Here is a 23,012-nt window from a genome sequence, read left to right on the forward strand (position 1 = left end):
ACCTACCTCTAAATTTCATCGACATGTCAACATTGAGCTGGCCAACAAAGCAAAGGAACTGGGAATTATCTCTAAAACACTGTATACTGCGTAGCTTATGACATCTCGCTCACATCAAGAGTTATACTTTGGAACATGGATCAGAACATAGACATGAACAATAGTCCTCTTCATTGCGACAGGGTTCTCAATATAAGCCCTTGTGGCATTTGCGTGACGCGGTGAGCTGCACAACAATGCTCCTATTTGTTGTCAGTAAGACCACGATCAGACCATGGGAAGGACTGGCTGAGACATACCATCCGACAGATATGCCAATAGAGAATGCCGCCCTAAGACCTGTGGATATGCAGCATTGCACGGAATATCAAGCTGTCTTTACAACAGTTATGTACATAAACCAGAGATATTTCGAAATGCCAGAACGGTCGATCAACTGAACTATATCTTATCAACAATGGTCTAAAGTATCAGGCATAGAAGTGCCTGAAACACTGCAGACACCCCCTACGTCGTAGGCGCGTTGCGGCTCGGCCGTTACATCGTGTATGAGAGACCAGTACCAGGGATCGTCCAATAATGGGTTCCGCGTGTCGACAAGCGAAACAGGTTCTTGGTTCCCGTCTTGATCTTGACGTTTCTCCTCGTTATATCTCCCCGCATGATCCGTGCTGGAATTCGTGGGTGCTGTGATCGTCCAGGGTAGCTTCGGTCTCCCCAGAATCATAAACACAGAGCCCCTTATAAGTGGTGGCAGTAGCTCATCTCGTGGTAGACGCCCAGTCGCAAGACTGTGGTCAATACAAGAAGAGATCACAAGGTACGCGCGAGGATACTTCATAAAGGCATCCACCCACCCTTTCACTCGTCGCCTGTTGGATGCCGGGACTATAGCTCGTGCCTGTCCTTCCTCATTCCCAGGTTGAGCAGTCAACACGTCCGATCTATGTGTCTTATCGTCAATGAACAGATTCTTGGTCACGGCATACGCCAGTTGGAGGATGTGGTTGGTTCCTTGGGAAAAGAAATCTGTTACGTCGTACACCTTTCCAGCCTGTTTGATAATCTTGGAACAGTCGTCTAAAGTACGTCGTCGGTCAAGCATATCTGACAGTGATGATGAAAGCTTCACGTCTATCGCAGATAGAACCATTGGAGTTCCACTAGAGGCAAGGCTGCTATCCCATCAGCGAAACGCACCCGTACCTACTCAGAGATAAAACTTACACGCTCAACGGCATGTTCTCGGTCAAACCCACAGAGGCAAAGTACGACAGTTTCTGGGTCACGTTAGATATTGAGTCTTTCAGTTCCTTTGCGATACCCAGCAGCATAGTCGATGATCGATCTTGTATGAGTTCGAGATGCTGTTCGATGAGGAATGTTTCATGGTGTGACAAGGCAATTCTTGCGCTTCTAGAAGCAATATTCTATGAGCTAGAGAGATTTGGTTTTATTAGAGATTGATACTTACTCGTAATGCATCAATGTGATATTTGTCAAGATGTCAATGGCTTCTTGCTCCGGTGCAGCTGTCTCGGGCAACGGCATCCATACTTCTCTCCACTGTGCTAGTCTAGATCTCAACATTTGCACCTTGGCTAGTCTTGAGTGTAGTCCCTCAACGGACAACTGTGGAGAATAAGCCTCGGACGCCGAAAAGGCGATCGCGTTAACGCCCGACAGAATCAACGCGAGCCGGCATTGTGCTTGAAAGAGCTTCAACAGCAAGCGCTTGCTGTCGGGTGTATGTACTGGAGATGAATTTATTTCATCCGCGATATCAAACTCCTCCAGGAGACCCATTCCGATATTAAAATTAGCGGAAATGAACTGCGGCTGGCGATGCCGCCCTAGCCACAGTATTCTATCTCGCACAAAGACCGACCAGAACAGACGTTTCTTAACGACCACCGCGGTCTGCAGGTCAATATTACTTGCAATGGAACTTACAGTCATAGCGTTTTGGATGGCACATATGTTCCAGGTCATCGTTGCCTGGGGGTCTTCTGCTGTCGTGTGGAATGTGAGAAGAAGAGCTCCCTGGGCCCTCGCCAACGGATCGCTCTCAAAGCCGGTATTGTAGAGGACCTGCAAACAAAACGGTATATTAGAATATCTCGTGGAATGTTGGGGATACTGGCTTTCAAATTGCATGCCTTTGCTCGATGATAGAGAACCCGCCGTGCGTCATGTATATTTTGGAAGCCGCATTGTTGAATGTACTCCATCGGGACAAACTACAAGAGGAAGACAATTCCCGATTAGCTCTACAAAACTTTAATGTGTCTGGACACATACCACATACCGCGCAGCTGGCGAGGAGCATGGCCTGGAATACAAACAGCGATATCTTTCCCGGACGGCTTAGGTATTTGTTGGACTGGTTGTATATCTCCCAGAACTGGGACTCATCGATGATCGGAAGAAGAGGATGAAGCAAGAGGAAGTATTTTCGCACGAATATATTGACCGCGGCTTTTGGGGGTATCTCCAAACAGCCGTTTACCATCAGAACCTGTACATCATTCATAGCAAGGGATGATAGTCGATCTAGCTCGACAAAGCTCTGCCCGGGAAACGCTGTCCCTGTATTCTCGAATATGAAAGGCGTTGGATCAGCTATAGGAGGACCAAGTACTGGAACATCCAAATCCAGTCGCAGAGATGACTCCGTATCGTCGTGTATCCTGTCAGGCGCATTCTGCAACGGAGCGGTTACCGCCATCGAATGGGTCTCGTATTCACTCAACGTAGACGGATCGAAGTAGGAAGGGGCCTCGCTGACCGCCAGTGTGGGAGAAACATTCGTCTCATCGCCATTCTGAAGCCGTCTGAAGCGAGCTGTCGCGTTGGGCCGTAGAGTGCAGCCGGCGATGCCATCAAGTGTGCAGTTGGTGCAAGGATACCCAAGAACAGCGGCGTCACAGCGAACCTTACGCCAGTGGCATCGATAGCAGGCTGCGGCAGCTCTGCGGATGCGTTGTGCTGGAGATTTCCGGCCCTTTATGGAGTGCATTTTGTAGTTGGTGATGCGTCAATGGACTTGGTGAGGTCAGGAATCGACTTTCACATGGGTTCTATGTGTTTATCGCATTCTAGTGCACCTCATGCCATCTAAGCTGTCTTCCTGAGAGGATGACTAGCTCCTTAGTTGGAATGTGCGTTGAAGCTGAAGGCACCCCGGCCCAAGGTGGCATAACTCCGCCAACATCTGGGGAAGCAATACCCCGCGGGGACCTCTTGCCAGGGTGGCCCCATCTTTGCTTGCCTCGGACCGCTCCCTGCTAGCAGCACTTAGGCAGGCTAATCTGGCAGGGTTTGATCCACCGTTAGCTCAAAACGAGCTGGTTTTAGGTTGACCAGACCGAGCCGGCCGTTGGGGCGGGGAGGATGTATGGGTCAGTTGTCAACTAAGACTGCTTCGGAGTATTTCCTCGAAATGTGATCAAATCATTGAATCAAGTGGATGGTGCCGTTTAGGACCCGCGGCGAAGCCTATGATTTGACTTGCCCGGCTTCATTCTATTGACTATCACAGGCCGGCACGCGACTAGATCTCCGCTGTTGAGGGATCATATGGATTTAAACCGGGCAGATGGAGAAATCTTTGACAATGTGATAATGCTGCCATTTGTTTCTTCCCAATTTGAACACGCCGAAGCCAACGGGAATCATGGGAAAGGTCGATTCTACGACGGTATGTCCGCAGATCCAGCTTCGCTCCAAGGCAGATTTGGACCTCGAGGCTGGCGAAGGAACCTACAGTTCTGACCCTTTTGACTCTATTTTGAACCCCCTCAGAACGCCCTTTCAGCAATTGTTCTACTTTTCACTGTCTCTGCTATTGTTTCTGGCCGTTCTCTTCCTATATAGTGAGTATTACTCGATACTCTTAAGAGATGCCCCTATCGGAAACCAATGTACTGATACTGATCCTCGTGATAGTGACTAGCTAGGAAGTGTGATACTGGGAAAAGGGGAGAATATCTTGAGATCTAGTGGTGGAGTGTCAACCGCCTACAGATGAAAGATATATTTCACTAGGGACCAAAGAAGCTAGGAATAGATTCTGACTTGATTCCATCTCCCCACTACGTATGGGACCGGGGGTCTACTACTTCCATAGAGTAAAACATGATGAGGCGTTGGTCTATCTCCATAAAATGAGCCATCCATGCAGACCTCTCTAGAACCCCAACTAACTACCGAAAGCTCAAGCTCCACATGATGATGAAAACGAGTAGCGGGTCAGATTAGGCTACGGATTGTAATAATTTGCGTACCCGTGTGGTGATCATATTGTGGCCCTCCATATAGCCGTCTTCGGACAAACCAGGGCTTTTCTTTTGTTCTCTCCAATTTGCTCATTAAGGCACAGAGCTGTCAACCATATGCGGGGGGAATATAGATGACCACTGTATGTAGTTATAGATTAATTTCGTTACGCCACGCCAGGCTAAAGATCAGCTACGGCCACCTCGGTCCGCTGAACCCGCTGGAACACTCATGTGGATTCGGCCGCCCTGACGGGATCCAGCCCCCGACGATCGTTATTTGGAGTGTATAGTGCTTGGCAGGTCATTGATTCATTGCTTGACTGCTCGAAATAACCACACGGAAAGAAAATGTACAGTCTGGTAGAGAATTTCATGTCTCGTTTCTCTGGCGTCGAAAAGTACAAACCAGCAAAGTCAGGTAGAGAATGGAAAGCCAAGAAGACTGCCATTACGCCATGTTTCGCAGACGGCGCCGCATATCCCTCATGTAAAATTTCATCGGGATCGTTCGAATGAAGCGAGGAATCACCGGGTAGGCAATTCTGGCACCCAACATCGTGGTTTTATAAAACGTCCGCCGAAAGCTGCCTGTCTTTAACCCGTACCCTTCGCGAATCCTGTCTGGCAGCATCTGCGCCGTCGTCAAGCGGACAAGGGGCAGAGCCATCCGCAAAGGGAAAAACAGGTGCTTGTTGTATAGTAGATCGTCGGCGATGTGTCGCGCATGGGGAGTGATCTCGAGCTTTGTCACCGTCTTGTTCCAGTATTTCCAAAAGGCCTTGCGGTTTTTGGGCCACTTCTCCCGCGGCACGCGCAGCGCCACCGCCAGAACGGAAAACTCCTGGTAGATCTGGTCCGCGCGGAAGGGCTCCATGGTACCGTAGACCTCTTCGTAGATATAGATGCCACTGGCGTAGAGGGTCGCTGCAACCCAGGTCTGGAGCTCGGGGTCATCAGCAGAATAGTCCGGCCCTTTGACCTCTGCATGGGCCCGGTTGACCATCGTGATGATTCCCTTCTTCTCTTCCCTTGTGCCAAAGGCCATGCAGTAGACAAATGTGAGGGTGGTGCGGAGTCGATGTAGCGGGCGGTATGCAAAGCTGCTATGGTTGTCAACGCCTTTGGCAACGCCGGGCATCGCGACCTGCAGGAGGATAGCTGCCGCCCCTGCCGCAAGAAGAATGCCTTCTCGGACCACTTTCTGCACTTGCTCGGAGTTCTGCAGCGAGTCAAGCAGCTCATCGCTGGGTACAAGGGCAAGGGTCTCATTTGGCTCTTTCTCCGAGACGGTCGATTGCCAGGGCTCGGGAGTGTCCTCTCGCGGCGTAGCAGGGGATTTCTCTCGCGGGGAAGTCATTGTGCGGCAGGCTTGGTGAAGGAGGGGTATAGACTGACAAGTTGCTGAGGATCTTGCTCCCTGAGTTAGGCCGTTTCATGCATCGTGTATTTAATACCTTAGATGGCGTCCACACAGTCCATATGATTGTCTCAACGTCTACGTAACATGCAAGGAGGGAGCCTGCCGCGGTATACGGTCCGAGGAGACCACTCGGCCGGCCTTGATAGTTGCATCACTCCTAGAAGACGATCAGGTGGAAACTTGGGGTAAACGACCCCGGGTAAAAGTGTGTTTCTCGCCTAGGATTAGAGGATGCCGCTAAGATCTGGAGTGGCTCTAGCCTGTGCTGCCATCCCCGCACTGTAATGTAGATTGCTGAACAAGAGTAAATATAGATTAGCCCGGGGTGACACCACTGTAATATACGACTTCAGGCGCAGCATCATTGTCAGCGTCCCCGGACTCTTTGGAGTTTGATCCACCGGCTCCCGTAAGTCCAGACAAGAACAGCGACAACAGTTGCCCACCATGCCTATCGGCGAACCATCCAAGTCTAAGTCGACTTACATAGACCCTGGAAAGGCGTCTATGGACTCAGATGGGTCGTCGAGTCGCCATGGGGCCCAGGAGGAAATGGGCAACTACGTCGGGGCGAAGCGAGAGAAGCCCCGTAGGTTCTGGTCGAGACTGTGGAAGCACTTTAAGCGGTTTTGGATATGCTATGGTTTGCTTGGAGTGGTCTTTCTCGCCATATTCCTGCCCGTCTTCTTCCTCGTCATTCTACCAGCTATTGCCCAAAGACTGGTAGATGATGCCGCTATCCCAATCCAGTCTGCAGAGGTGCTACGACCAACCCCAGATACTATCACCTTCTCCCTGGCTGCAACTATCAACGTTCCGCTGGGACTGGGAGTCTCCGTCGATAAATTCAATCTTAGTCTCTTCGACCGAGATGTTAAGCCCCGAAAGCCTTACGTGACTGCCGAGCTGGGACCGGTTTATCTGAAAGGAAAATCCCATCTCACGATCAGCAACCAGACGGTGGAGGTTCTCGACGAGGAGGAGCTCACCAAGTTTCTGTCAAAAGCGGTCTATTCGAAGAACTTCACCATGTCTGCCTATGGAAAGACGACTGCACATCTAGGCAAACTCAAGGTTCCGTTGACGTTGGATAAAGATGTCGAACTTGCGGGTATGACTTGCCGCTGGACTTGTTTACAGAAATGGACTAATACACAACAGGACTTGACCAGCTGAGTGGATTTTCCATAGACGCAGCCAGTATCGCTCTCCCTCCGGAGGAGGACGGGTCGAACCTGATAGGACGTGCTACACTGCCGAATCACTCTTTGGTTACGTTTGCTCTGGTATGTTTCGTCCCAATGATTCTTATACTTCCAAGCTTACAACGGCATAGGGCAACGTAACTCTGAACCTCAAGATCGGGGACGTTATCCTCGGCAACGGAACCATCGACAACGTTTTGCTGAGACCAGGCAATAACACAGTTCCTCTACGCGGGATTCTTGACATACGAAAAGCTGTCAGCAATCTAGGGACCATCCTAGCCGCTGAAGCAGATGCTCTTAGCCATGGGAATCTGATGCTGGCGGCTTCTGGCCATTCAACGATCTACAATGGCTTTCACATCCCATATTTTGAAAAGGTCCTCAACAACCTTACAGTCACGGCGGACGTCCCCATTTTGAAGGTGCTATTTGGGACTCTGTCACAATTGATCACATCAAATCCGGGCGCTATTTCAAATGTGACGAGTGCGTTGGGGAATACAGACTTGACGAACAGCCCCAATATGACGAAGAGTGTGGGAGATAATGAGTGACATGATTTTTCTATGCAACGAATGTTATGCCAGTATACTGTGATGGCTGTTCTAATGTATTCACGGTTAAATGATATCCTGACAATGTCAAATGAATCATACTTAGATCCTGAAGACATCCATACCCATGTAGACCCTGCATCTATCAAACCTCTCGGCATGATCTATAAAGAATCAGACACATGCAGCAACTATACACGCATGGATACGCCTGAATCCACATGACTCCATGTTCCATGTCACGCTGCAGGGACTAGTCGATCCATGCACGCTATCTTCTCCCCGCAAGCACACTACCGCCCCCGCCGTTGCGGTCCGAGGCACCGAATTTGTTTCCGAAAGTCAATTAGATTAAAACGGACCAGCGAGTCAGTTCGCTTATGGATTGTAGTCCGTGAGTCCAAGCCAGATATGTCTCGGGCACTGGTGGCGATGATCACGGTGACTGCACCCGAGCTAGCTTTGATGCACGGGAAGTTTTCACCGTCAGACAATGGGCTAGAAGGGATTCCTCCACGAGAGACATGACACAGGAGATGATTGTGCCGCTGAGATTCCGCTGCAGCTCCAAGATGGCCATGCAGCGAGGGTCCTCGGCAAGCCCTCAATATAGACCCCTCGTGTCAATCAATCTTAGAGGCTTCATAAGACCGATTGCACCCCAGGTCCAATCCTGGGGTCCAATCCTTTTGTCCTAAAGGAGTCCGCTTGGGCCGTGCCGACAGTTCAGTGAAAATGAGAGCCCTTCACACCCTCGTCACGCTGCTGGCTGCCCGGTCCCTGGCAGACCGAGTGTTGAACCAGCGTGATGCTGAGAACGCAACGGCTACTGCTGTCGAAGCCAACAACAATGTGGTGGCTCAAGCTGCGCCTCAGTCATCGACGACCAGTGAGAGCACTGCTGCTGCCGCTGCTGCTTTCGACAATGAGAAGACAACCCATGCTGCGGAGCCACCAGTAGCAACTTTCCTTTCTTCGCTGGCGAACGCAGCCACCAAGGCATTTTCCATTCCCAGCGTTGACACTGAACCTACTTCGTCAACAGCACACAGTGTCAAGGCGACATCAAGCACGGCAGCTGCTCCAAGTACTGAGTCGACAACGCCGCCGTCATCATCGTCGTCCTCCGGCAGCAATGGGATCGATAGTCTGCTGGGCGACCTGTTCCCCGGTCTGGGGGACAGTGGCTCGAGCAATAGCCTTGCGAGCCTCGAGGACGGCATTAAAAACATTGCCAGTCTGTTCACGCCCCGGTTCGTGCAGGATACCGCATCGTTGGTCAACCAAGCTGCCAAATTTTTTGACGACGCTACAGTCAAAGAGGGCAAGGAGATGATTAGTACGCTCGCCGGCCTGAAACCACTAGTCTCTGGTGCTTCTGGCGGCTCTGGGGCAACGCTCTTCTCGACGCTTTCGAACGGCAGCTTTCTGGGTAGCCTCGACAACATCATCCAGGATATCATTGCCCTTCCACCGGTCCTGGCTGAGATTCTGGATCTTCTCACCAGCGATCAAGTGACAGCATTTCTGAAGGCGCTGCCCGAGCTGCTCGATGGCATCAAACCTATTTTGAATCCAGAATTGCTGAAGGCGTTGGAGAAGTTGATCACCGACAATGTAACACCGGAATTGGTCAACGACCTGTCCGCTATTCTGACCGGATTGCGGCCGTTGGTGCACGATTTGGCGCCCATCTTTGGTAACAGCACGATGGAGCCTCTATCCAAGCTGGTCAGCACGATTGTATCGCCCGATTTCATCAACGAGATCGATGCCCTCCTCGCTGCTTTGCCTCCAATCTTGAAGGACATCGTGCCTCTTCTGAGCTCCGATGTCCTGGAGCCACTCATCAATATCGTCAAGGAGGTCCTGACACCAGAGGTTCTGAGCGAGCTTAGTGACTTGCTCAAGACCCTGCCGGCTCTGTTGAAGGACCTCTTGCCCTTGATCAAGCCACTTGTGGAGTTTATCTCGGACGTCATCACACCAGAGCTGATCAATGAACTCAAGTCTCTGCTCAAGGACATCCCATCCGTCATCAATGAGTTGCTACCTCTGATTAAACCATTAGTGGAAATCGTGAAGAGTCTCTTGACAGAACAGTTTGTCAACGATCTGCGCACCTTGCTCAAAGATCTGCCATCAATTCTCCACCAAGTGTTGCCGCTGCTCAGTTCTGATATTATCCAGCCGCTCATCAACCTGTTGAAGAGCATTCTGACACCAGAGCTCATCAAGGAGATTGGATCGCTTATCAATTCCCTGCCATCAATTATTAAATCCGCCGTGCCTCTTATACAGCCTCTGGGCAACCTTATCAAGGAGGTCCTTACACCCGCGCTGATCAACGACCTCAAGACATTGCTTGCGGATCTGCCAGGTCTGCTGAAGACGATCATGCCCCTAATTCCAACTCTCGAGGACCTTCTCAAGAAGATTGTCACGCCTCAACTGGTGAAGGCATTAGGATCACTACTTGACGCAGTGCCAGGCCTTGTAAACAGTTTGCTTCCGCTCATGCCATCAATACAGAAGTTGATCGTCGACATCTTCACCCCCAAATTCATCGCGGAGATCGGAAAGGTTCTTGAGGCTGTTCCTGGCCTGTTGAAGTCTCTCCTCCCACTACTTCCACCGATCGAGACGCTCATCTCGAAGATCCTCACAAAAGAGCTGATCTCGGCCGTCGAGACCCTCTTAGATGCTGTTCCTAGCCTTATCAACGCCTTACTGCCTCTGCTTCCTGAGATCGAGAAGCTCATTCCCAAGATCTTGACCAAGGAATTGATCTCGGCTGTCGAATCGCTGTTGAATGCTTTTCCGGACATCCTCAATGCAGTCCTGCCACTGCTTCCAACGATCGAGCAACTTATCCCGAAGATTCTTACGAAGGAGTTGATTTTGGCTGTCGACTCACTGTTGAATGCTTTGCCAGGCATTCTCAATTCGTTGCTGCCGCTACTCCCAATGATTGAGCAGCTGATTCCGAAGATTCTCACGAAGGAGCTGATTTCTGCTGTCGAGTCAGTCTTGGATGCCCTTCCAGGAGTCATCAACGCCTTGCTGCCCCTGCTTCCAGAGATCGTGCAACTACTCCCCAAGATCCTGACCAAGGAGCTGATTAACGCGATCGAGTCGGTTTTGAATGCCCTTCCAGGAATCATCAACGATCTCCTGCCGCTCCTGAATGGCAACGTTCTCTCGTCGGTCGTCCATATAATTACAAGCCTGCTCACGCCGCAGTTTGTGAACGATGTCGGCAAGATCGTTGGCTACATTCCAGGCATCGTGCAAGACCTCATGCCTATCTTCACTCCAGAACTCTTCAAGGCTATCGGCAACCTTCTCACCACCATCGTGACTCCAGGATTTCTCAACGAAATCACATCGCTGATCCAGGCTGTCATCCCAATAGTTGGCGATCTCATCCCAATTGTCGGCAGCGAGCAAGTGAAGAACCTCATCTCTGGGCTTCCCAAGATCATCGATGCCATCCTGCCGATCCTCGACGTCGACATCATCCTCGCACTCGTGAAAGCTGTCAAAGGACTCCTGACGGAGCAGTTCATCGCTGACGTGGGTACCGTTCTCGCTGCAATCCCACCTCTCCTGCACACCGTCATCCCAATATTTAGTCAGGATCTCCTTGGTCCGGTCGAGGGCGTCATCTCGACTATCGTTACGAAGGATTTGGTCGGCGAGGTCGGTGACTTTGTCGAGACCGTGCCTCCTCTCCTGGAAAAGATTGTCCCCTTGGTACCGAAGGACATTCTGCAACCAGCAAGGAACATCACCAAGGCTCTCATCACACCTAGAGTCATGAATGAGCTTGGCGGTCTCCTTGATGCTGTTCCACCGATCCTGCAGAGTCTCCTCAACGTCATCTCGAGCAACGCTATCACATCCATCCTGGATGCGGTGCCCAAGATTATCAACAGACTTCTGCCTTTGCTGAACAGGGATATCATCTCGAAGCTTGTGGACGATTTGATTGGTATTCTGACGCCGCAGCTTGTGAACGACATAGGGACCGTCCTGGACTCCATTCCAGGGCTTGTTCATGCGGTGATACCAATCTTCCAGGGTGACATCCTTACGACTGCGATTGACAATATTATTCCGCTGGTCAAGGCTCTAGTTGCTGTAAGTACCCTTCTTAGAATTATGATTGACCAGACTGACCCATCCTCCAGCTGCTTCCCCTATTGACGAACCTCCTGTCTGGAATCCAACTTTAAGCCCCGGTGTAGTGGTGTAGTTCTTTGTTGGGAGATGTGTCATGGCGCATGTTTCATGTCGGCATGATTGATAATCACGATCAAGTTAACGACAGTGATGTTATATAGGTAGTCATATGCCGTACGGTAATGATATGAGGAATGAGTTGGTACAAACGGTTCCTGGTAGAGAACTATCAATCCTCCAAGTAGAGCAAGTGCGCAAATAATGACCTTGAAAACAGTAGATATCTCGTGATACACATCCTAATGTATCCTAGCTCACCGTTTGTCTCTACTCCGCCATTCTTTACTACAGTATCTACCTACGGTACTTTCTTCCGGTCATATGAACCATGAAGTGGCGCACATTGTAATGCCAGCGTGTCAGTGGCTGTTTATCAACCCAATCAATCCCTACGCAGCACGACACTATCAAGCATTATCCCTCTTATGGGCAGCAAGTCCCTTCGCTTCCGCGGACCGGCACGGAATCATGAGCAGAGCCTGGTCTAACTTGTCCAAGCAACCCAAGCCACCTGACAGGCCCGATAACCGGGCATGCTAATGCCCTCACCCCTCTTATTCGCGGACGTCCAGTCAGGTTGCTGGGTATCCAAGCCCTTCTATGCTTCATGTGATGGTACAAAGCAAGATACAGTATCGTACAAGGTAGATCTGAAGGTACCTCTCTATGACCCCGCCTCAGTATTCATCTGCGCTTGAAGAAAGGCCTGGGTAGTGGGATCAAAGAAGAGCTGTCAATTGTATCGTGTCCCGCAATACCGAGAACGCGTGTACAAGTCGTGAGCCATGGACTTAGGACTGTTACTAGGTGGCTGTACAAGCAAACCCCATGTCTTCGCATCTACGAATGACTCGACGTATTACATGGCTGACGCCAGGCAATGCTACTGTTACGCAATGGCACCCACCTTCAGACTGGACACCCTCATCTTTTCTTCTCTGCTCCCCAGTGTTCGGTCTTCTAAACAGTGCTTTCAAACTCGATCAACATAATCTACGCCAAAGTCTATACAATGGTCCGTACTCTATGTCGCACTAGCTTAACTTTTAACGTGGGTCTAACAACACTTTAGAACAATACTTTCGAATCTGGTTCATGCCACGTCCATGACGGAATGCGGAAGAGGAAGCCACACCTGACAGATACACTCCCAATCCAACGATGTGTTCTGTGCAATCGTCCCTTCTGCGCCGACCACAAGGGCGAGCATAATGGTGTCTGTGAGATCGACCATGTGTCATACTATCGAAAGCATCCCGCCCTCCGGAACAGCTTGTATCGTACCTATGAGGACTGGAGGAAGGATCACGAGCAGGTAATAGTTGATGGGATGTCGGGAAATGAGGAAGCAGCCTCAGTGTGACTGGAGTGGAAGAACGTGAACTGCCAGGAAGACACGTATGATGTGCCTTCGAAATAGTTAGGAATACCATCTTCCGTGTCTTCGTACTTTCACTCATCAGAGATCGCTGCTCCAGCTGTGCTACACGTTGGGGCTAATGGAGAAACAACATGATCGCCACGACACTGTAAATCCATTCGCTCAGATCATACACTAGATAGACAGGTTGATCGCCGACCTCTCCTCGGTCCACGGTTGCTGGGCCGAGCCTGCAAGCCGCCGGCATCCTTATGATACTAGTCGTACAGTCGATATCCCTGTGTTCGCAGATGACACTCTTATATGGTGATGTCATGCGCTACCATCCATGTCCTTTGATTTTGATAATCTATCTGTCCACTGTCTGCTCTCTCTCCTACTTTCGAGCACTTCAACTCTCTCTCACGATGACCACCACCGACCTACAAACAGAGAAACACTCAGAGGCCATCACCGCAGCCCTCAACAACCCTCAGCACATCCAACGCATCCTCCGCGAGGGCATCCTGCTCGCCGGCGGCGCAGCCGCCATCCTCCTACAGGTCGCGAACCCAGGCGTTGGCAAAGGCGTGAGCAACCACAGCAACTTCGCCTACCGCCCGGTCGACCGGCTGCGCACAACCATGACATACGTGTATTGCATGGTATTTGGGTCGCCGCAGGAAAAAGAAACCGTGATCCAACTGGTGCACCGCGTCCATTCCGTCGTGAAGGGATTAGATTACTCGGCCGACGACGCACAGCTGCAGCTCTGGGTAGCTGCGACGCTGTACGCGGTGGGGGTTGATCTGTACGAAAGGGTATTTGGCGCGATCACCGAGGACAAAGCTGAGCAGCTGTACCGCGAATACGCCGTCCTTGCGACCTCCCTACGTGTGCCGGCGGAGATGTGGCCGCAGGACCGCGAGGCGTTTTGGGCGTACTGGGACGAGCAAATACAGGGCTTTGATGTCTCTCCCGAGGCCAAGGAGGTGGCTAATGACTTGCTGCGGAATAAGAGATTGCCGGTTTATCTCAGGTCGTTTCTCCCGCTCCTGCGGGTCATGACTACGTACATGATCCCGCCGCGACTGCGGGAGCAGTTTGGGCTCAAGGATACCAGGGGCCGGGAGAGGGTGTATATGCTCACCATGGGCTTGACCAAGATTACCTATCCTGTCATCCCCAAGTTCATCCGGACTTATCCACACAAGTACTATCTGAAGGATATGCGGCGGCGGATTGAGAAGGCGAACGGAAAGCCGGAGAAACTATAGAGTGATGTGTTATGACATACTGTTGTTTCTAGTGCCTATATAAGCAGTCCCGGTGCAGTTGAATGGTTTACGTTGGGCAATATAAAAGTCTATAACTTGTAGGCAAAGCCGACAATCATACTATCTGGTACTGCCGATACTTGACCTCAGGACAGTCATCTAGACTCTGATGTCCCAGGTCACTGCGCGTAATCTCCACCGTCCCGACCCGCCGTGTTTTTCCGTCAGCATCCTGCATCAGAATTAAAGCTGGATAGGTGCGCTCGCCATCGACCGTCACCTTGCCGATAACTAACACGGACAGGTCCCAGTCCCTCAACTCGTCCATAAAGACATTATAGTCTATAAACGCTCCGCGGGAGAGGACCGTCCCGGCAGAGGTAACCAGCTTATACTGGTCGCCCACACCCTTGGTGCCATCGCTCAGACGGACTGGGTCCAGCTTTTGAAACACGCGAGCCTTAATCCTAGGTCCAGATATAGTCACATGGCCCCCAGTTATCTTGCCATAGCTGTTTCCTGGGTCGTCTAGGGAAACGGATGGTCCGTTAACAAGGCTGGCAACATCATCGCAGTGCCGGTAATCGTGCACCGGAGGGGACACCTGTCCATCGACAGCGGCCCACGACCACGAGGGGGCACGATACGTTCTGGTATCCCAGTCCCGCTTGTCATCCTGGTCCCCGGTAACACTCCACAGAAGATCGCCCAGGAAGTGTGGCCCCGTCCACAGGCCCGCGACGTATCCCCGTCCACTGACGCTGTAGTTGTCATTGAGAGCCTTGGCGAGACCTCCAATGGCCACCAGTTTATCCGAATCGACGCCGAGCTCTCGCGTACAGTAGATGCCCACTAGGCTCCACCAGTATTCGCGGAAAGTAACACCACTGGGGATGTCATCGGCTTTGAGCTGGCGCCCGGGTCGCAGGAAGCCGTCCTCGCCGATACAATAATCGGAGCATTCGAAGTACACTTGGGTCTTTCCGAAGAACAGCGTCCGGGGGCTGAGGACTCGCTCTTGGAATGTCCAGCCACGACTACTGACGACCTCGTCGCTGAAGTTTTGTACCTGGTTTCCTGCGATCACGTCGTGGTAGGGCACTTCGAAGGCTTCTGGGTGGCCGGTATCATCGCCGATGGTCATCTGAAATCGATGGTATTCTGGCACGCTGGGCCGGCTGGTTCCGTCCCGAGCTGTAAAGGGCCGGAGGCCATCCGATGCGCAGACTGTCAGGTACGAGTTCTTGTAGATGTCGCCCATCTTGCGTAGCTGCTGCTTTTTATCCGCCCTGTCGTTTTGGATGATACAGAGCGCATCGATCCAGACATAATCTATATGCAGGTCTCTTGCAATTTCGACGACATCCTGGTAGGTTGGATGTAGAGATGACCAAGGAAGACCCCCTATGGCGCGCCTGCCAGCGATGTTGGACGTGAGAGTCGCACCCAACGCTGCATGCTGATCGCTGGTAATCCTTTGCTCGGGCCAGCGATAGCTGAGAGTAATGTACTTGGCTTTTTGGCTCGATGATGGTTCCTGCAAGTGGATCTTGTTCATTCCACCTCCGACATAGATCACTCGCGGGGGAAGGGTGTGCTGTCCAGATATCGCGTCGTCAACGGCCTTATTATCGTCGTGGTCACTGTCGTGCTTATCCACCACTTTGTGAATCCAGGGAAGCAGCTTTTTGGGGTCTGGTGAGATCGGACGGCCCCAAATCGTTTTATGAAGCGGATCATGGTCCTCTACCAGATGATGCATATCAGCGCTGCGCGTCTGGAGATAGTATAAAGCGATCTAATTCAGAACCTACCAGGACGAGTGACGAGACCGATTTCCCCGATCAAAAACGCATATTCGTCCAAGTCGGAGTCGGTCCAGTAGGTAAATGCCTGGCTGTACTTATCACTCAACGCCAGGTATACTTTGAAATCATTGAGCTTGTGTTTGTATTGCGATCGATAGCTGTCGTCGGAGGAGAGATTGTTGCGGAACTGCTGGCAGGCCTTTAGCATTAGTTTGCAAAGAGGACAGCCGTGGGATTCCGCATTGTCGTAAATATCTTTGTACCGGGAATGAAACCACCCTAGACGGGCGCCAGCGTGCTTAAGCTCGTAGAGGCCTCCTCCTGGAAGGTTCATATTCATTTTTGCATCATATGGAAAGAGTACGGACCCTTTTGGCATCCGCGTAAGCGACGTAATATCGATATTGTTGCAATTCGAGCAGAGCATTTTGCCTGTGTTGGTAGTACTGATTTATGGCTTTGGGTTCAACAAGATGGCAGTTCCAAAAGACTGTCAAGCGAGGCTGATGTTCTGATTTATATCGATGTAGCCCGACTGTTTGTCTATAACTCTGAGTGGCAGCTGGCACCGGCATATCCATGCCATTTTGGCAATTCCCCTCATTGCGACGGTATCTAGGTCTGTCAGCTCGCTGTCACCATCCTATCATGCTCGAGGTTCGTCGTCTATTCTTACCCTCTCTGCGTTGTGGCTGGCTAAGGGGACAGGGTCAGACCAATGCAAGGTGAGATGATACTAGTTCTCAGCTGCGGAGGCGCCCTAGAAGCTTGTCGAGGTTATCAAGATCATGCGGACATCTAATGTGCAAACACTCCAGCTGTCACATACTTGGTATTGGTGGATTCCTCTACGTATACGACATTAATTGGGTGTATAAAGATGTGGCGCCCAAGTATAAGTCGCAGTTGATATAGGGCAGGGTCAAATCAGCCAGCCATGTTGTCAGCAGCATCCAGCTCAAATACCATTAAACCATCTACTAATATACACATCAGGTATCTAACCTCAAACCACGCAAAAGAACAGACATTAAGCAAAAGAATATCAACTCAAACCGTAGTCCGATAACCCAACTTGTGCTGACTTCGACCTCGATCAGGCCTCTTGATCCAATACTCCGTCAGCCCCGACTTCTTGACATGATGCCATGAATGGAATTCCCGCCTCTCCGTCTCATAGTCCATCTGCCGCGACTTCTTGCCAAAGCCCAGGTTGTACGGACGATAGTCAGGATCGTTGACAATGCGACGAATAACACTGCCATGGATCTTTGCATCGGGAGGCAACGGCCGGCGCAGCCCCTTAAAATGCCAGCGCGTCTCCTTGATCGAGCCATCAGGCTGGACGGCCGGCCGCTTCCATGGGAACCACTCAAGGAACCGCCAGAACATGGTCTCGATGCCCTTACCACTGTCGTAGTCGAGGGAATCATGCAGCTCCGCCTTCTCAGCGATCCGCATCACCTGGTCGTCGAACTTCTCGGCCGTCGGGTCAAAGCATCCCAAGTCTTTAAGCTGGTCCTCATGGAACGTCAAACCTGCGCGCGTCGCCTCCTGAATCATCCACATCAGCGGGACCTGGCTGGCCGCCCACTTATCCGCCGGCCATCCGCCGCCGACATCGCTGTGGTCGCCTGCAAACCACACCTCCTCAAAGTCGTCATGCAAGACAGGATCCGAATGCGCCGACCCGTCCTCCGAGTCCTTCCCCATGGGGGTCGTCGCGCCCGCCTCCGCCTGCGCGTCCCACGTACTGACGCGGCCGCGTTTGGACACCTGGTCGCGGGCGCGGGCGGGCTGGAACAGCACGGGCTGGAACTTGATGCGGCGCTCGTCGAGGCTGACGGCGTGGCGCATGATGGTCGGGTTGGGCTGGATGCGTGTGTCCTTGCTTTCGTCGAGGTTGAACTCGGCGACGCTGTTGACGGTGTCGAAGAGGCCGAGGAAATGCACGTAGCCGACGGAGCGGCACATGGTGTCGCGGCAGACGTTGAGCTCCGCGTGGGTCTGGTGCCGCTCGCGGCCCTTGTCGGAGAACTTATACTTGACGAAGGCTTCCCAGACGAAGGGGATGATCTCCTCGTTGTCGGCGGAGATGAGGCCGGCAAAGTCGAGCATCTCGTTGAGGAATCGGGCTGTGTAGGCGCCGCGGGAGAAGCCGAACAGGTAGATCTTTGCGCCGGGCTGCCAGCGGCGGGCGATGAAGCGGTAGCCACCGATGACGTGCTGGTCGAACGAGGTGGCTAGGGCTTGGTCGAAGATTTTCGACGTGGGGAGGTTGCTGAAGGGGTTGAAGGCGTTGGCGAAGCTGCCGGCCGTGATGCTCGTTCCTATGCCGGCTATACAATGTTAAGCCTGTGACGTGACTATCGTGTGTGAGTACCTACGCTGGTAGTAGCAGTCTAAGTCGGTGAGCAGCTTCCTTGACATGACTGTGGACAGGAACTTACATCGGTTTTCTTTGGTTCGATCGAGCATGCGGAAGATCTTCAGGATGTTACTCTCTCCTCCGTCCGCGCGAAAAGTGTTGCCCGTGCCATCGAAGCAGAGCACCAGCTCTCGCGGTGGCTCGCAGCCACAGTCTGATCGTTGTTCGCTGCTTGATCGCGACATGTTGATTGTGGTCGTAGTGATGCACCGAGAACTCAGGCTGCCCGGCGACACGGCGACGACCGCTTTTATGACAACAGGAACGGATGGCCCGTTCGACAGCCAGGAAGGCCTCCACTACGGGCCCGGGTCATGCATGGGCATGACACAGATTGGCAGGTTGAGGCCGCCGATCGAGGCGATGATCTCAATAGCGCTGCCCGTAGCGTCTTGGGCTCTATTGGCAGCGCACACCGCATCGCCGCAGTCCACGCCAGCTGAGCCACTCATAGGCGTCCAACGAGCAAGACCAGGGATCATTGCGATTGAAATGCTCCCACATGGGCAATCTGCAGGGTGTAGGGATGCGATGGGCCTGATTTGTGCGGCCGCCCACTAGCCCGAGCTGGGTAGTGCCGATGCGAACTGGATTTTCCTTTTGGGGCTGTCGATCTGGACATGATGAACAAATCAGATGCAATGCTTTGTAGGGGCGCTGATGTGGGCTGAAGCCGAGAAAGCATGTTCATGATGGATACGAGGGAATGGGGCTAATGGGGCTGGTGGGTGCTGACAGGCGTCCAGCAGGGCTGAGCATGTCAAAGTGACACATATCCTTAGAATAGTGACTGCGATGAGTGATGGGCTCTTAATTCTGAGTCGGACTTGACCGTGGGCTGGGGTGCAATATGCTGAGCCCAGCTATCATGTCCTGGAGTTTCCAAGCATACTGCACAACTGCGTGAGTCTTCCTGGGTTTACCGCGTTTGACGACCAATTCCACGTAACTACATGCATCTATAGACGGTGTCGTTGTTCTCTCGGAGAGAATCCGATAGACCCTCTACAGGTGGTTTGCTGGCCCTACTGGAGGACGTATACATATGAGCTGTCACTAAGCACACAGTGGATCTCCTGTTCAATGCATGTATGATCGAATAGACAATAGCTTCAGCTCTCCACGTTGACCACCGCCGAATCATACTGTAGAGCACACGCGTCTATGCATATGGAGTACTTTTCTCATATATCTCTACCCTGTTCTCTCGACCACCCCTTACAGCGGCCATCTCCTTACTCCGGACGCACGCCCTCGCACAGCAGAAAAGGAAATGGCAGAGTCTTCGTCTGGCTATCCTCCCAGTCCTCAACATTCTTCTCCAACGTCCAACCAACCGACACGCGCACATCCTGAAAGCCCACCTCCTTCATGAGATTCTCGATCCAGACACGCGGAATGCCATGTCTCTCGACTCCCTCCAGCTTGGACGGCGGATGAAACTTGATCGCCTCCGGCCCAAAATCCTCAAAATCAGTCAGAGCCACCCTTCCTCCCGGCTTCAAACATCCCAGCAGGGTCTGCAAGAACGGTCGCAAGTCCGGGACATGATGCATGACGAGATGCGATAGGATCAGGTCGAACTTGCGACGCGGGCCCGCGGGGACATTCTCCTCGGCGGCGGGCAAGATCGGGTCCTCAGGATCCTCGAGGATCTTGCACAGCGGCACGATGTTGCGCGGGGCGTCTGGCTGGGTGGTCTTTGCCTTTAGCATCTCAACCATGCCCTCGGCGATGTCTACGGCGACGATCTCGCGGACCATGGGTGCGACCCGCAGAGTCAACAGCCCTGTGCCACAGCCCACCTCGAGAACGTCCAGGCTCGTGTTGGTTGCCGTGCGCTTTTGATCGGAAAGCGACTGGATGAGGGGCTGTAGCGTCTCAAAGGCGAGTCGAGTGGCCTCCTGGACGGAGGGATTGTTGTCCCAGTTGGCGGCCTCGGCATTGAAGCGGTCGTTGCCTGTTTGATTGGGGTGGCTGGTCATGATGTGAGACTATCAAGTGTGGTGGTGGTGTTGGTGGTGGATGAGTTCGTGTCAGGGAGGATTGACAGCAAGCCAGCCGTGGTTAGTGTCGGCATTTCGGGTAGTCTTTGCGGGGTTCCGAAGATGCCAAATGTCGTCATGAGCGGTGGAATTGATCTGCAGTATAGAATCCTTGATGTTCTTGGGTGCAATGGTGCTGATGCACTCGTGGTGGTGGACATCGCCCAAAGAGGAAATCGTGTCTATACAGCTATATCGCAGTCGATGTATGACCTTCCATCCCCTTTCTCTGCTCACGACGACATATATTCCCCCTCTTGACTCCCTCGAGCCCCTCGATCCTCGTATTACCCCAAGCCACCTCTGTCCACCTGGCGTGTCTTACCTAGGTCCACTGCTACCGCCGATCACCTGTCATGAACCCCTTATGACCACAAAAAATTCTGCGCTCGCAAGGGGGCTTCTCTCTCGCCCTTTCGCGCACTTCACTCCCTCAGCACCATGCCCTCGATCTTCTCGGCGACTCTGGCGCTCTGCGTCGCGACCGCCGGCGTGCTGAGTGGGATCTGTATGTATCCGCCGCATGGCCCGCCGCCGACACGCTTTCGAACCGATCGCATTCGCTTCATGACCGGCGCATTTCCCAAACTCGTCACGCACATCTGCACCGTCGCCTTTCTCTATCATGCGCTGGTGACGCTGTACTACCCGCCCACCGCCACCGATGCGCCAGTTCTCTCCGCCATCTGTCCCTACCCCCACCACCTCGATGCGAATATCGTCTCCTGGAGCCCGCGCACCATGCTCTCCCTCCTGACCATCTTCGTGGGCGCCATCGTCCGCCTCGCCGCGTACGGTGGACTCGGCCGGAACTTTACGTTTGAGCTGGCGGCGCCGGACCGCCTGGTGACGGGAGGAATGTACCGGTTTGTCCAACATCCCGGCTACACGGGGCTCGCTATGGTGGTCGCAGGGGGATTGGGCATCTGCTACCAATGGCACACGGCGGCGATTGCCTGTTGGATGCCGGATGGTCTTTTCTACGACCTGCAATGGCTGGCAGAGCTGGGTGGTTTGGGTGTGGGCGTTGTTGGGCTGTCGGTGCTGACGATTCGCGTGCGCGACGAGGAGAGGATGTTGAAGGAGCGGTTTGGGGAGGAATGGGAGATGTGGCATCGACGGACGGCACGATTTGTGCCGGGGATAGTATAGATGGATATATTGTGGCCGTACTATATGACATGGGTAATCCGTTGTACATATACATGGTGAAGATATATATGGTGGATGTGATGACATCATGCATCGCAACCCTAATTCTTCACGTCAAACTTCAATCCACTTCAATTACAACTACAATTTCTCAATACCAATTCAATCCCTATTCTAATCTTTACCTTACTATCTCAGTCGGACCCCCATCCGAGGCATTGTTGTTCGCATCCTTCTCGCGCATCCTCAGAGCTCCTCTTCTTGGCGTCGGAGTTGATCCGTCCGTCACTCTTCTTCCTTGTCTCTCTCCCTTCTCTCCTTCGCTTCCTCCTCCACTCCCTCTACCCAGGTCAACTGTCAACCACCATGGGCTTTATCAAAAAAGCATTCAAACTCACCACCTACGGTGGCACCGCCACCCTCGGCGCCTTCTTCTGGGCCACCCGCAAAGACGTCTTCGTGCCCATGTCGCCCACCGACTCCATCTTCCACAGCGCCCCGTACCGCGCCCAGAACCCCTCCAACAACCCGACCGTCCACGACCTGTGCGTCCGCCGCGTCCCGCTGTCCGAGATCAACCCGAGTCTCCTGGAGAAGAAGGGAAAGCTGGTGGAGGCGTTCTGTGCCGGCGTCTGGAGTGGCTGGGGTGCGTCTCGCGTCCCCGATGAAACAAAACCCACGAGAACCAACACACCGTACTAACATCCATAATCAACAGGCTACGCCTTCCAACGCGCCTACCTCGCCCGGAAATACCAAGGTCCCGATACCGCCGCGCAGCTGTGGTCGCGCGACGAGCTGCGCGCCTCGTCCTACGACGTCGGCACCCTGATCACCGACCACTTCGAGGTGGTCGAGAAGACGGCCGATCGCATCGTCGTGCGCTGCGGCGACTCGCCGCGGAAGCAGGGCGTGCGCGAGTCGGACGGGCTGTTTGAGATGTCTGCGGTCGTGAAGCCCGACGAGGGGGTTGCGGAGTTTGGGCTCAAGAGCTGTTTCTTCCAGGGGTTGGGCAAGGCGGAGGCGCCGCCGATGCCGCCGCATATTGTCTGGCTGCATAAACAGTATACCAAGTTGTGGGCGGAGACGGCGATTCGGAATGTGCTTCGCTAGGTGCGCTCGGATGGCTTGAGCAGTGTACATAACAAGTCGAATGATACCTGGTTATGGTGGTAGTAGCTGTCTGGCTGGATGCAGTAGCCGAAACTGCCATCTCGGCAGTGAACTGACTTCGA

General features: G+C 52.8%; 9 protein-coding genes across 9 annotated transcripts; 4 read left to right on the forward strand and 5 right to left on the reverse strand.

Annotated features, from left to right (window-relative positions):
- Window positions 1-451: 451 nt before the first annotated feature.
- Window positions 452-3,019, reverse strand: ATEG_01041 (Zn(II)2Cys6 transcription factor; the record flags this gene model as incomplete). Its single annotated transcript, XM_001208406.1, has 4 exons — window positions 452-1,175; window positions 1,228-1,416; window positions 1,475-2,091; window positions 2,309-3,019. 4 exons carry the CDS (start codon window positions 3,017-3,019, stop codon window positions 452-454), a joined length of 2,241 nt encoding a protein of 746 aa, XP_001208406.1.
- A 1,709-nt stretch (window positions 3,020-4,728) lies between these two features.
- ATEG_01042 (oxygenase MpaB family protein) lies at window positions 4,729-5,637 on the reverse strand (the record flags this gene model as incomplete). Its single annotated transcript, XM_001208407.1, has 1 exon — window positions 4,729-5,637. One exon carries the CDS (start codon window positions 5,635-5,637, stop codon window positions 4,729-4,731), a length of 909 nt encoding a protein of 302 aa, XP_001208407.1.
- Window positions 5,638-6,147: 510 nt separating this feature from the next.
- On the forward strand, window positions 6,148-7,462 carry ATEG_01043 (DUF3712 domain-containing protein; the record flags this gene model as incomplete). The annotated part of the gene is made up of 3 exons (XM_001208408.1): window positions 6,148-6,811; window positions 6,862-6,986; window positions 7,037-7,462. 3 exons carry the CDS (start codon window positions 6,148-6,150, stop codon window positions 7,460-7,462), a joined length of 1,215 nt encoding a protein of 404 aa, XP_001208408.1.
- Window positions 7,463-8,197: 735 nt separating this feature from the next.
- ATEG_01044 (uncharacterized protein) lies at window positions 8,198-11,700 on the forward strand (the record flags this gene model as incomplete). Its single annotated transcript, XM_001208409.1, has 2 exons — window positions 8,198-11,605; window positions 11,656-11,700. The coding sequence occupies 2 exons, from the start codon at window positions 8,198-8,200 to the stop codon at window positions 11,698-11,700; spliced, it is 3,453 nt and encodes a 1,150-aa protein (XP_001208409.1).
- A 1,795-nt stretch (window positions 11,701-13,495) lies between these two features.
- On the forward strand, window positions 13,496-14,344 carry ATEG_01045 (oxygenase MpaB family protein; the record flags this gene model as incomplete). Its single annotated transcript, XM_001208410.1, has 1 exon — window positions 13,496-14,344. The coding sequence occupies one exon, from the start codon at window positions 13,496-13,498 to the stop codon at window positions 14,342-14,344; it is 849 nt and encodes a 282-aa protein (XP_001208410.1).
- Window positions 14,345-14,459: 115 nt separating this feature from the next.
- Window positions 14,460-16,579, reverse strand: ATEG_01046 (uncharacterized protein; the record flags this gene model as incomplete). The annotated part of the gene is made up of 2 exons (XM_001208411.1): window positions 14,460-16,090; window positions 16,159-16,579. 2 exons carry the CDS (start codon window positions 16,577-16,579, stop codon window positions 14,460-14,462), a joined length of 2,052 nt encoding a protein of 683 aa, XP_001208411.1.
- Window positions 16,580-17,202: 623 nt separating this feature from the next.
- ATEG_01047 (T6SS phospholipase effector Tle1-like catalytic domain-containing protein) lies at window positions 17,203-18,765 on the reverse strand (the record flags this gene model as incomplete). The annotated part of the gene is made up of 2 exons (XM_001208412.1): window positions 17,203-18,482; window positions 18,540-18,765. The coding sequence occupies 2 exons, from the start codon at window positions 18,763-18,765 to the stop codon at window positions 17,203-17,205; spliced, it is 1,506 nt and encodes a 501-aa protein (XP_001208412.1).
- A 1,050-nt stretch (window positions 18,766-19,815) lies between these two features.
- ATEG_01048 (class I SAM-dependent methyltransferase) lies at window positions 19,816-20,565 on the reverse strand (the record flags this gene model as incomplete). Its single annotated transcript, XM_001208413.1, has 1 exon — window positions 19,816-20,565. The coding sequence occupies one exon, from the start codon at window positions 20,563-20,565 to the stop codon at window positions 19,816-19,818; it is 750 nt and encodes a 249-aa protein (XP_001208413.1).
- A 1,578-nt stretch (window positions 20,566-22,143) lies between these two features.
- On the forward strand, window positions 22,144-22,890 carry ATEG_01049 (uncharacterized protein; the record flags this gene model as incomplete). The annotated part of the gene is made up of 2 exons (XM_001208414.1): window positions 22,144-22,423; window positions 22,496-22,890. 2 exons carry the CDS (start codon window positions 22,144-22,146, stop codon window positions 22,888-22,890), a joined length of 675 nt encoding a protein of 224 aa, XP_001208414.1.
- Between the last annotated feature and the right edge of the window lie 122 nt (window positions 22,891-23,012).

This window comes from Aspergillus terreus, genomic scaffold (genome assembly GCF_000149615.1).
Source record: "Aspergillus terreus NIH2624 scaffold_2 genomic scaffold, whole genome shotgun sequence".
NCBI classification, from domain to species: Eukaryota; Fungi; Ascomycota; class Eurotiomycetes; order Eurotiales; family Aspergillaceae; genus Aspergillus; species Aspergillus terreus.